Source organism: Solanum tuberosum, unplaced genomic scaffold (assembly GCF_000226075.1).
Source record: "Solanum tuberosum cultivar DM 1-3 516 R44 unplaced genomic scaffold, SolTub_3.0 scf00096, whole genome shotgun sequence".
Classification (NCBI taxonomy): domain Eukaryota; kingdom Viridiplantae; phylum Streptophyta; class Magnoliopsida; order Solanales; family Solanaceae; genus Solanum; species Solanum tuberosum.
In genome coordinates this window covers 108520-121486 of record NW_006239025.1, presented here as the reverse complement: position 1 = coordinate 121486, position 12967 = coordinate 108520, and the positions used below count along the sequence as shown (strand labels likewise).

Sequence of the window (12967 nt, the reverse complement as noted above, 5' to 3'; positions counted from 1 at the left end):
CTTTCCTTATCAACAAGGGTTGTATTAGAGTGGTAAGTTTCAGATTCAAGTCCTCTTGGGACGGAGTCACTTTTGTCAAGAAGCGTTTTATCTCAAATGTAATTTTTCGGCGCAAATTCAGATTTAGCCGAGGTCCAATATGGTTATCGGACACCGACAAAAAAAATCAAAAACACACACCCTCCCCTTAGCTAGATCCACCGCTGCTTATGGTTAATCTTGACACTGTTCTTACGTAGATTATTAAATTCTAAGTCAATGATTAATATAGTTTATACGAATAATTAAATCTGCGCACTTGTATATTATCATCACTCAACTATCAGATTTGCAAAGGATTAAATCAAAAGATTAACAAACACTTGTGTTTTCAAATATATAAACTTAACAAATATTAGTATAGTAACAAATCAAAGTCAATAGATCGATCAATGATAATAACATATCAAGTGACTGGCATGCCAATACCAGGCATGACAAGTGACATTTGATTATCAACTTGTAACTTGCATTCCTCGTTTATTAGTATGTTTGGTCAATCTTTTAAAATCTCGAATATTCGGAATTATGAAATTAAAGATAGAAAGGGTCCAGCTAGAAAAAGTAGTAGCTTGGTTGTATTTCAATGAAACAACTCATTCTTTTGTATACAGTATACACCCATTCAAGAAAATGACACAAAAGTGGAGTGCGTGTGTGTATATGCCACGTCATAAATAATTTCATAAAAAAATAATAATTAAAAAGTGTGGTAATATATATTAAAAAAAGAAAAAAATAGAGGTGACGGTGTTATTAATTATGATAAATCGTCAACGCTTTAAGACAAAGGAATATATGAATTTGTATAATTGTCTTCCACATGGTGACCATTATTTTTATTTAAACATCCTACGTCATATTTACTTTTTTTTAATCTAATTATTAATCTATTTTCTATAATTTTGTCAACTTAATTAGTGCGCTGAAATTCTTTAAATCTTTTAGCTAGGAGTAAGTATTGTGATAGTTAAGGTGGGGTTTTATGGATTTATAACGATGGAGGGTCGAAGATTTTATGGTAAAGATAAATGTGTGAAAGAGATCGTCAGAGTAAGGTGATTCTATATATATAGAGAGAATGATATAAAATAGTAATAAAGATACATTTGTATAGTTCAAAGGTTAATTTAATAATTTATTTTTTGTCATGTGAAAAAAATATATGTGATATCATCGAGTGATAAACAATGTCATTAGAGCCCTAAAGAAAATGACTTTTTCCACTTTTTTTTTGTTCTTTTGTTTATTCCTCTTTCCTTGCTTTATTTTTTTTAATTAAGAGTGGGTAGGTTAGTTAATTATGATTAGGGAAGGGAAGGAAGACATGGAGATTTATACAAGATCAGAATCTTATTTTTAAATAGTGCAGCATGAAATTATAAATATTAAGTAAATTGTGTATATCTACAATCCCAAGATATGAGGTACAAATACAATAAACTATTGTATATAACAAATTTTATTTGTCTTAAAAATAAATTACTCCCATCTAATTGAATGAAGCATACAAAGACTTGATAGTAAATTCATTCATAGTTTAAGCTAAGTAATATACACTTTCAACGTAAATAATTTTTATAATATCAAGTTATTTTCATTTATCGTAACAAATAACACGTCTTATTTTTATAATATTTGAAATGAAATTAGGGGGTTGGGGGAGGGTAATATCTTGGTCAAGTAAATTTTATATATTACAATTGAATTGGTAAATGAATTTGGTCGAATCTTACGTATTGGCAAGTTCTCAATAAAATGAAATGAGTTATATGTATATTTAATTTAATTAAATTGGCTGTCCATTCATGCACCTTAAGAAGATTGAACTAATCTAATTTAAGATTGTTTAGTATAAGGATCTTGCCATATGCTTTTGTGAGATTTTTTTTTTCATCTTCTCGAGTTCATATTGGACCCCCAATTAAATCGGAAGTACACACTATCGGGGTCATTGACGTTCTCAACATGATTTTCTCTATATCTAAGATTTAAATCCAAGACTTTTAGTTATGAGTGAAACAGTCTCACCATTCCACCACAATCCATGTCGGTGCTTTTGTGATATTTACTTATCTTAAAGAGGTGCTTTTTTCCATGTTCACAAATTGGGAGAAAAATAACGTAATTTCAACGTAGAAATATAAGTGTGTTCCCAGCATTTCAAAAGAAGCTTTAATTATTATTATTATTGTTGTTATTATTATTTATTCTTTTTTAAAAGGTAAACACACTTTACTTTTGGATATGATCCTTTGGATATTAGTTTCTTGGTCTTTTTATGTAAAAGTTTTATACATAAAAATCTTTGTAAAAAGTAGTATAATTAAGTCATAATTATTATTTTTACTAAAAATTACTTTAAAATGTTTGACAAAAAAATTGTAGCCAACCAATCAATCAACATACTATTACACGTTAAAATTCACGGTTGGACATAAAAGATCTATATAATAAAGTTAATATTTTCATTCTTTTTTCAACTATAAAACCTAGATTTAATCAAATTAATAATTAGAAGTCCAAAATTAACATATTTTATTGAATGGGCAGTCTATTTAGTTGCTAAAATTGGAATATATTACCCTAAAACGATATTAACCAATATTATTCTTCATTGTACTGTGTTTCAATTGTCTTTTGACAATTTTTTACATTTGGCACATGACACACATGGTGTTTTTAGACAATGACATACAAAATGACGTTGACATTCATACGGATTATTTAATTTAATACTATATATGAAGTATGTTTATATTTGTTGGAGCTTCAATATTGTTGTGTTTAGCAAAGTACAATAATTAATAATGCATTCTTACCGGTGCCGTTCCATAGCTAGTTAGAATTATGCAGGTATATAGTGTCCTATTTTATGGAAAAAAATTACTACTATTAGTTCAGTCGAGAAAAAAATGAAAGTCAGTTACTCAAAAGATAGAACTGTAAATACTTAGTTAGAACTGAATGGTGTTTGATAATATTTCATTCATTGAAATCTTGTGAATACTAAAGCCAGTGAAACGCGATACAAAATTATCTAATTTAGGGCAATATAAGTAAGTGTATTAGAAATGACTTGTTCTCATGTTAAATGTATTTTGAAAAATATGATTAGGCAAAATTATTGGATTCTCTATTAGTAGTGCTAATTATTGAGCCCATTGTTCATGAATTTGAATGACTATGAAATTCTTTTTATGGAACCGATGTTCACACACCAAATTATCAAATAAATCAAGGCAAAATATCTTGTATACAAATTTTATCACTTAGGTATGATTAACGGTATTTAAAGTTTTTTTTTTAGGGAATCATATATAATAATTCAGTTAGTTGCTATATGAACTTGCTACGATGGTTGGATCAAGGGCGGAGCCACCTTTTACTAAGGGGTTCATCCAAACCTCCTTCGGCGGAAAATTATATTAATTATATATGGTTAAAATAATTTTTTATGTATATATAGTAGATGTCGAACCTTCTCCGACTTCTTCGTGTGTCTATTTCTACAGATTTTGAACCCCCTTATTGAAAATCTTGACTCCACCACTGGGTTGGATTTCTTCCATTTGTAATCCTTATTAAAGTATTAACTCAATATACACATTGAGCAAAAAATTATTATTTCTCCGTTTCAATTTATTTGTCTTAATTTCATTTTTATGACTATTCTTCAATTTTAACTTTTCACGTAACATACTTAAGACCATAAAATTAAAAGATATATCGGTACATTTCACATATACTCTTATTAAGTTTATATTTTCTTTACTTTTTAAAATTTTGCGCCAATATTAAATCAGACAAATAAATTGAAATGAATTAGTTTTTTTTTTAACAACTAGGGAAACCCTCCGGCATTATCGTGATTATTACTACCTTATTTTCCCAAGATTTTGCATAATTATTCATATACTAATATTATTGAACATAAAGTAATGAATAATTATAGATAGATAGTTATAATTTATATGAAAATGGGGTAACATGCTCACGATATTAATTAGTGACAGACAGAATACTAACACGTGGCTTGATTCCAACACAGCCTGTTAATTATGATTGGCTCTAAGCCTGCTAATTAAACTTAATTATCATTACTGTACCTATCAACATATTAATAGGTTAGAACATTTTTCAACTGCTACTCTCATAATTAATCATGCTTCTAAAATCCTTAATTATTTTAATTATAGAAAACCGTGTAATCTTTTTTTTTTGTACCGTTGTACAAAATCACTTTACTAAATTGTAAGATAGTTAAACGACACCTTTGTAAAGAAGGTACACAAAAACAAAAAAAAAGTTACTTCGTGTAATTATTTGATATTCAAATTTTATTGGTATTCAAGACTTGACATTTAGAATTCCGTTGAATGATTATGGTCTCGAGATTTAAGTTTGGAGTCGCCAGGTGAGATATTCGGTTCTTCACGGAGAAAATTAGGTTGTGAGGTGAGTAACTATATTCAACAATCATTTGCCAATATCGTTTCTAAGCCCTACTTAAGTAAGGGGGATGTGTTCAGTCCCAAGGCTTAACTAATTCAGATAAAAATTTAAGAGTTTCTTAGGCTAGCTAAGCGGAAAAACGATCTCTACCAAAAAGTCTCCATATCAAATACATGAAATATTTGGTTACGTGTAGAGGAATCTCAATTATTTTTATTCTATAAATATCACTTGATGTTATGTATGTAACTCTAGAAAGGGAAATAGTGAAAGTACATAATTATAATCGTCTCACACTTATTGTAAGAATTTTTACCGGTAATATTAGACTCTATACATGAAGAAATAATGCAATTTCGTATCACTTGATAATAAATGATACAAACATTTTATATTTTTTTGTTGGGTTATAATTTTAACCTTCGATTGAGCTATGAACACAAATAGACAAACGGGCTAACCTATAAAAAGGCTACAAAAAATAATAGAAAAATGTTACAAATTCGCCACATTCAACTTAGATCGATACATAGTTCATGTAAAACAATTACTATCGTGTATTATTTGAATAGAAGAAAATAACCTACAATAATCTTTTGAATTTTTTTTAACCACGAACCCTAATATTTTATTTATTGATTTCTTGTGTTATATTTAACTGATCTCCAAAAAAAAAAAAAGCCATGTAATAAGAAAAAATAATACTCCTATTTTTAATGTACGTAAAATCGATGGCCTCTGCCAACATTAGTATTAGATCTCTTTGTAATTGGATTTTGCTGGTATAATTAAATACTAACTCACTATTTAATATTTCTATTAATGTATTATAATATTCATAATCCAAATCTAAGTTAACCCACTGGTGAAGCACTTTCTATATGTATGTGACTCCTGGATAAGTTGAAAGGACACTAGCCAAACTAGTATTGATGGAAAACTTTCAAAGAAAATTATTTTTTTCGCCGTTTCAGTTTGTTTGTCCTACTTTTATCTTTAGTCTGATTCAAAAATATTATCTCTTTTCGGTTTTTGACAACTCTTTAATTTCAACTTTTCACGTAATATATTTCAAACACAAGATTCAAAAATCTTCTTTATTTTTTAAAATTCCATGCAAATCAAAACATGACAAACAAATTGAAACGATGGGAGTACATGATAAAAATGTAAAAAGTTCAATTGAATCAGTGGAGAGATGCTACATTTTTTCCCTGGCTTCATCAAACCATGCATGCATGTGCTTGCTTTGGTTCATAAATTAATTTAATTCCAATCTCTGAAGAGCCATAAAAAAACTTTTACATACACCACAACATTTCAAAAAAAAAAAAGTTCTAATCTTTAATTTTCTACAAAATTTAGTGTATAATCATTGTATGTGTGAGCCTTACTTCTGAACCAGCCAGACTAATGTCTATTTATACATTTGAGAGGTCCACTTATACTATTGATATAATCGATATGTACACATTATGTATCAATTATATATTTATCGTATACAACGACTACAAATGGTTACAATTAGACGGGTTAATATTTTAGTCGTTTGGCTAAAAATGTTAAAAGAAAAGGAAAATAAAAAAGGAAAAATCCCAACTAATAAATGGGAACAAAATGATGAACACAACTTTTATAGACACAAAATGGAAACATTTTGAGAAAGGGGGAAATTACGTGGGTAAGTAAACATATACTAGTTAATTAGCTAACATAGCTATAGTTTAAATTAATTATGGCTCGCAGCTTAATTTTAGCTGTAATTACGTGTGCCTCTCTCCTCTTTCCTCGCTTAAACATATACAAATACAAATTATACATATACACGTATAAGTATATGACAGATATACAAATGCAATCGCCTCTCTCCTCCCTCTCTCAATCTCGCTTGTCAGATATACAAATGCATATGTATATCAGTTCCATATATACAATTATCTGACATATATATATATACAGCTCGCCTCTCTCGTCACTCTCCCAATCTCGCTGGCCTCTCTCCTCCCTCTAACATGTAGCTACAAATCGTAATTAACAAACTATAGCTATGAAACATAATTAAAATTATTTTAGTGGATATTTGCAAAAGTTCTCAATACTTAGTAGCCCGGGCGCCAGCCCAAGAAGTTGTTGTTGAGCCCATAATTAACAACAATAATGAAGCATAAAATACTTTCTTCGATCCCTTTGACTTGTCCAGTATATGCTAATTTTAGCAAATTAAGAGAGAATTAATTATTTTTTCTCCATTTTACTCTTGTCGTTAACCATTTCTCATACTTGTTGGAATATCAGTAGTAAAAAATTAGATTTTCAATGTGTAGTAAATATGGATAATTTAGTAACTTGAGATTAAAACCTTGTTAATGAGAGTGTTAAATATCTATGCTTAGATATCTGATAACTAATAATATTATCATACTAAATTAATTTGCAAAGAATTCAAGAAAAGTAGAGGTTTCCACTAAGTTTAAGGCTTTAAGCCCAAGGCCTGCTTGAACAAATTCTGCGACTCTTGAAGTCCACATAAATTAAAGTTGAGTTGAAATTTATTCAATAATGAAAGTATTATATGTTTTTCTCTTTTGCTTATTTTCCTCCATGAGCTAGTGGTAAAGTATGTGACTCTGAATACATTCTACCCACCCCAAACCTCATTTGTGAGATTTCACGGGGTATATATGTTGTTGTTGTTGTTGTTATCTCTTTTGCTTATTTTGGTTCACACTAAAGTTTGATAGATTATCTTTTCAGTTCTCATGTCATAATCAATTTGTTAAATTGACCAACATCGACATACAATATGTCGTCCCCATTTTTTTAAGACTAAGTTGGCTATTGCATGTCGTCATCAATTTGTTTGGGACCGAGACATTATTGTTATTGACTATTGTGTATCGTCCACAAAGAAAATATATAAGTGAATGAAACATGGATATCTCGTTTGTACACATCTAATGCTTCTTGTTTATTCCTCAACTACATGTTGAATGACTAACTATTTCTGATACTACTACACATCAATCACAAACAAGTTGAATGTACGGATCACTCTATTTAAGCCCGTCATACGCCATTTTTATGCAATAAAACAAGAAGGACCTTGCCACATAAACTTCTTCTTGGTTCAAGAAAGAAAAAAAGAAACAGTTCACTCTTAATCTCAAATCTAACAGATGTTTGCAGACGAAAGTTCACACTAAGTGACAGAACAAAAATTTTATGCAGAAGGAATATGGTACAATGAACTTTGCAACTAAGCAATAGAAAGTTATATTATACATAAACTTCAAAGTCACAACTATTTTTTTTTAACAAATAAACGTAACAACCACCTTGATCACCCTCATTTGTAGGCTGCCATGCCAACGCCAGCTTCACCACCATATGGCATGGGGCCACCTCGCGCCTTGGCGTAGGTCACATAGTAGAACTGAGAGAGTATGCTGGTGAAGAAAATGAAAGCTGCTCCAGCTGCAAAAACTCCTTTTCTCAGAGTTTCACATGATAGAGGTTTATCACTCGTCAAGTATGATGATCGATACTTGGTATGATAAGCATTCCTAACCGAACCGGCCAACAAGCAGACCTCAGCTATGAAAAATGCGACCCTGAAACAAAAAATACATAATATTTTACAGTGTATGTACACGATAAAACGTTACTCACAAGTCACACGATTTAGCATTGAAAGAGAAATCGACTTCCTTTTCAATGCGGCAAATCCCCCTTTTTAAGTCAATGAATTGGAAACAAGATAGACACTTTTTGCTTGTTATTATACTTACCAGCATATGATGAATAAGAGAACAGCACAAGCTCTTGAACCTCCAGGCCTCAAAGCCTTTCCACAACAGAAGCAACGGCTCGCCACCATTATAATTATTTGACTAAGCATAAGAAATAAGAAAGCACCAACACCAAATCCAGTTGCTATGTCGGAGTCATAGACGCAATAGCTATGTTCATCTTCACCATCTTGTTTGATTTTTGCCTACAAATGAAGGGATATATTCAATCAAGTGACACACGAAAAGCTAATTAGCTTGAACCAAATCACATGAGAAAGCAACTACAAGAAAACTTGGTCTTAAGTTCTCATGAACAACACTATAACACAATTGCAACCTAATTTGGAGTCTTTTCCCTCTTATTTTTAGTTGAGCTGAGATCTTCGATTGTTTGGCTCACACTTTATATACATATAAAAAAATTCACTAAATAAATACAAAACCCATATTTCGAACCTAGTAAGTAAATCAAATGAATAGTGGTGGAATTCTGTAATCGAAACCAAAATGTTCAAATCCTGAATCCGCCTCGCATAGATAGGCCATAAGTTCCTTACTTGTGTAAAGACAGTAGATAAATTACCAATATTGGTTCGACAAAGAAGAGATTATGAAAGTAACACAATTACAATGCATTCCACCCAAAGCTGAAAATTATAATCAAATTCCAGTAATAGTTCCAGGTGACCAATGATTACTCCAATATTTAACTTTTTTTTGGATTCAATTAATAGCTACATCCAAGAATAAAATACTCAAAAATCCTAAAATTGAACAGGAAATCACAGGAATCTTATTGGCTACGTGAATTTTCACCTTGTTGCCGAGGGTTCAATTCCCCTACCCCTAACCCCAATTTTTTTTAAAAAAAATACAGCAAACCGAACAGATCTAACAGAAGAAAAAGCAAAATCAATCAATTGAAAGTTAAAATTAGCAGTATGAAACAGAGAAAAACGAACATAACACAGTTATAAGTATGGTGAAGAGAAATTGAAAGTGGTTCTTACAGTGCTTCTTCTCCGCTCAGCAGCAATAGCCAAACCAAAAGCAATCAGATCGAATACGAAAATAGTTAGCATTAACAACTTCGACGCCATTTGTTACCAAAATCAATCAGTAAACTCGAGATTTCTTCCTCTTCCTTTCTCTCTCTCTGGAGTCTGGATATACTACTAAAGAGGGCTTTTGAGTAATGAAGAAGCAGCAACAACAACTGGCAAAAACAATAAATAAATTTAGCAAAGCAAATAAAATGACATCTCAACAGTTCACACAACTCTTCATTAACCACCAACCACACCGTCGTCGTTTGAGTTTTGACGTTTTTTATACTGTCGGTGCCTTCAATTGTGGTTAACACAAGTTTCACTTCTAATATCTCCGTTCCGTTTATTTTTATTTGTCCAATCGTTCAGCTTAACTTGACATAACCTAACTTCGTAGTAATAAGGATAAAATTTATTTTAATAATTTATAAATATATATAATTTATTTTTATCATAGCTTTGATAAGTTCGTTTTTCTTAAATTCTCTGTAGAAATTAATGAATGAAAGAAATTAAATTCCTTTTTCATTTTGAAAAAAAAAGGCCATATGCAATGAACACACTAATATTACGTGTATAAGGCATAAAACTCGTGTCATACACACAAAGTGCAACTCTTTTCAACTCTTACGTTAATAGAAAAAGAAAAAAGAGAATCAAACACGTAATTACAACTCCAATTATAACTTTTTGTTCACTGAATGTATATTTGAAAAAACACGTAGAGTTAAATATGACAAGTAAAAGTGAGAAAATGAAATATAATTGCTTTGATTCTAATTCCTAGACAATCTTTAATTTTATATTGACTTTCCATGTGGACAATACTTCAAACTCCTGCCTTGAACACATTATATGATTATTATTTTTATTAAAGTACTAAAAAGATCTTTGTAGATTACTCAAAAAACAACACAATAAGAGGGCTAAATAAAATAAAACTTGTCAGACTTTAAATGTTGTAATCACCAACATATATATCTCCACTTAGAGAGGGAAAATGCCACTATTACTCAAATTGTGATTTCTATTAAATAGATAAAGTATCTATAAGCTGACAAAATTAATTCATGAAAATCTAATACGTTCGAAGAACAAATTTTTTTTAGTTTGAGTTGATTGTTAATTTATTTATTTATCGACTCAACTTATTTAATTTATTCAAATTCAATTCATCTATTCATTTGATCACCCGTTTCTCTAAGGACTCAAGACAAAGTTTTATATGTCAATATAAGTAGAAGAAAATGTAATAAAACAATTAATAATATTAGATCTTTGATTGTATGTGGTCTTCAAAGATTTTAAGTTTATCTACTTTGTACGTACTTTGCACCAAGGCCAATGTCAATTTGGAAAGGAATTTTAAAAAGATGGAAAATAAAGATACAAAATTGATTGTAATTGATGTTATTTTCCTTTTTCAAGTACATGATCAATATTTTCTTTGGCTTTTAACTTATATGGATTTTTAAGGATTCCTTTGTATTTTTCCTCTATTGAGAAGTTGATAGTAAAAGCACAAAGAAACAATTAAAAAAAAACACAACATGAAATGGGGTTGAATAATTTGCTCTCTTCATTTGGTGAATTTATTAAAGGTTCTTCAAGATGGAGACATCATTCTAAGTGGTAATAATTTTGATTCAATATTTATTTTTTGTTTCACAACAGCAATATCTATTGTAATGTCATTATAAGTAGAATATGATCAAGTGAGTAAAATGTATTACACAAAACTTATTTTTATCTTTATGAGATAAAAAAATTGTTTTCGATAGACCTGATCAAATTAGACAAATGTTATTAAAGCATAATCGAAAGAAAAACAAACCCATGTTATATTTTCATCGATCAGATATTTTATTCTATCTCATTTTGTGTACCAAACGAGTTCTAGTGCAATCTAACTTGTTATGAGCGTTTACATCTTTTTTTTAAATCATGTTATTAGATTGTCAAAGTAATTACATGTAATTATTTTAAATGATGAACTAACAAGTTTTTTTTTCTCTATAGCAAGAAGGTAATCAAACAGCTTAAGGCACGTTTAGTGATACAAAGGAAGAGAAGAAATTCAATTATAAAACAATTACGTGAAGACATTTCTCAACTTCTCCAAATTGGACACCATCATCTAGCTTTAGCCAGAGTAATTTTCTCTTCAGATAAGTTTAACATTTATTAATTTTTTAATAATTAAAAGCTTCTAATTAATCACTTAATTAATTATAGTAGCTAATCATCCCTTAATTACTTTGTTTGCAGGTTGAACAACTTTATAGAGATGAGTGTAGATTATCTGCATACAATCAACTTGACAATTTTTGTGATTGTATCTCTACGAACCTACGTGATATTAGCACCAACAGGTAATTACTAATTTCCAATTAATCAATTTCATTAAGTGTCATCAAGGTGTCAAATTGATGAGTCGAATCATATTTTAGTAGGTGGAGTCAGGAATTTATATATGAAAATTTTATAAACGAATCGCAAAAATGAGTTGATTTTGTCACGTCTAAATTGGTTTTTGCTACAGCAAGTTGTCTGATGATGTGCAAGAGGCATTGTCCAGTATGATATTTGCAGCATCGAGATGTGGCGAATTGCCGGAGTTGCATTCACTAAGGAATTTATTTAAACAACAATTTGGTCAATCATTTGATCGACTCAATGTTGAACTGTTACCAGGTAAATCTATTAAATGGGCGGATTATGTTAAATTTAATCGAAATATTAAAATGATGGATAATTGAGTTGATAAATCAGTAGATCATTGATTAATCCGCTCAAATTTCATCTAAAATTATGTTTTTATGGACTAATTTTACGATCGTGTAGGTAATATGGTTAACTCAGAGACCAAGCAGTACCTCACACATGTCACAAAGCTAAAAGAAGACATAAAGCTCCAAATCATTGATGAAAATTTCAGTAGCTTTAAGGGTCCTAGTAGTACTATAGACAACAACTCATGGGTTGAAAGCTTAAACTGTGGGATTTATACTTCAATGACAACCGGAAGGAAGAAAACCGTTAACAACAACAATATATCTAATGTAATTCCACAGGTGAAATTTAGGAGATGTAATGAAGCCGTTATTGGGGAAAATGAAGAACAATTGCCTCAAATACAACCACAATCGCCTCATGTCCATCCGAAGCTTCCGGACTATGATAATTTAGTTGCCAAATTCAAAGATCTCAAAGGAGAAAATATGTACAAGACTAGTACAAAATATCGATCATTTTCTAAATTGATGAGGTGGTAGAATTATTTCGATTACACTATCTAAATTATTGAAGAGACATAGACAGTGATGACTATATCTAGTCGATTCTAGATTATTTCTTGATTGATGCATAGTTATTATCGTTATCTTACTCGAGAATTGTTTGAAATTCCGCTCTTATTTTCTTATAATCTTATAATATTCGTAGGCATGTGTTTCATCTATTACCGGCCAAGCAAACCTATTTTACTATATTATAAAATCTATGTAACATTCTAACAAATTCCGTTGTAGTCTAGTTGGTTAGGATACTCGGCTCTCACCCGAGAGACCCGGGTTCAAGTCCCGGCAACGGAAATTCCTTTTTTTTTTTTTTTTTAATGTAATGATATCCTTT

The 12967-nt window shown here is 30.2% G+C and overlaps 1 protein-coding gene and 1 non-coding gene across 2 annotated transcripts; one reads left to right on the top strand and one right to left on the bottom strand.

Moving 5' to 3' along the window:
* Positions 1-7673: 7673 nt before the first annotated feature.
* Positions 7674-9640, bottom strand: LOC102583075 (uncharacterized). The gene is made up of 3 exons (XM_006348169.2): positions 9296-9640; positions 8283-8488; positions 7674-8105 (listed from the first exon to the last, which is right to left on the bottom strand). Exons 1-3 carry the CDS (start codon positions 9383-9385, stop codon positions 7841-7843), a joined length of 561 nt encoding a protein of 186 aa, XP_006348231.1. The 5' UTR covers positions 9386-9640; the 3' UTR covers positions 7674-7840.
* A 3214-nt stretch (positions 9641-12854) lies between these two features.
* Positions 12855-12927, top strand: TRNAE-CUC (transfer RNA glutamic acid (anticodon CUC)). The gene has a single exon. It is a non-coding gene; the product is annotated as a tRNA-Glu (tRNA).
* Positions 12928-12967: the final 40 nt, after the last annotated feature.

Coding starts and splice junctions, on each gene's coding strand:
- LOC102583075 (XM_006348169.2), bottom strand. CDS start 9,385: ATGGCGTCGAAGTTGTTAATGCTAACTATTTTCGTATTCGATCTGATT. Junction 8,489..9,295: donor CTGAGCGGAGAAGAAGCACT/GTAAGAACCACT, acceptor CTTCATTTGTAG/GCAAAAATCAAACAAGATGG. Junction 8,106..8,282: donor CTCTTATTCATCATATGCTG/GTAAGTATAATA, acceptor TTTTTGTTTCAG/GGTCGCATTTTTCATAGCTG.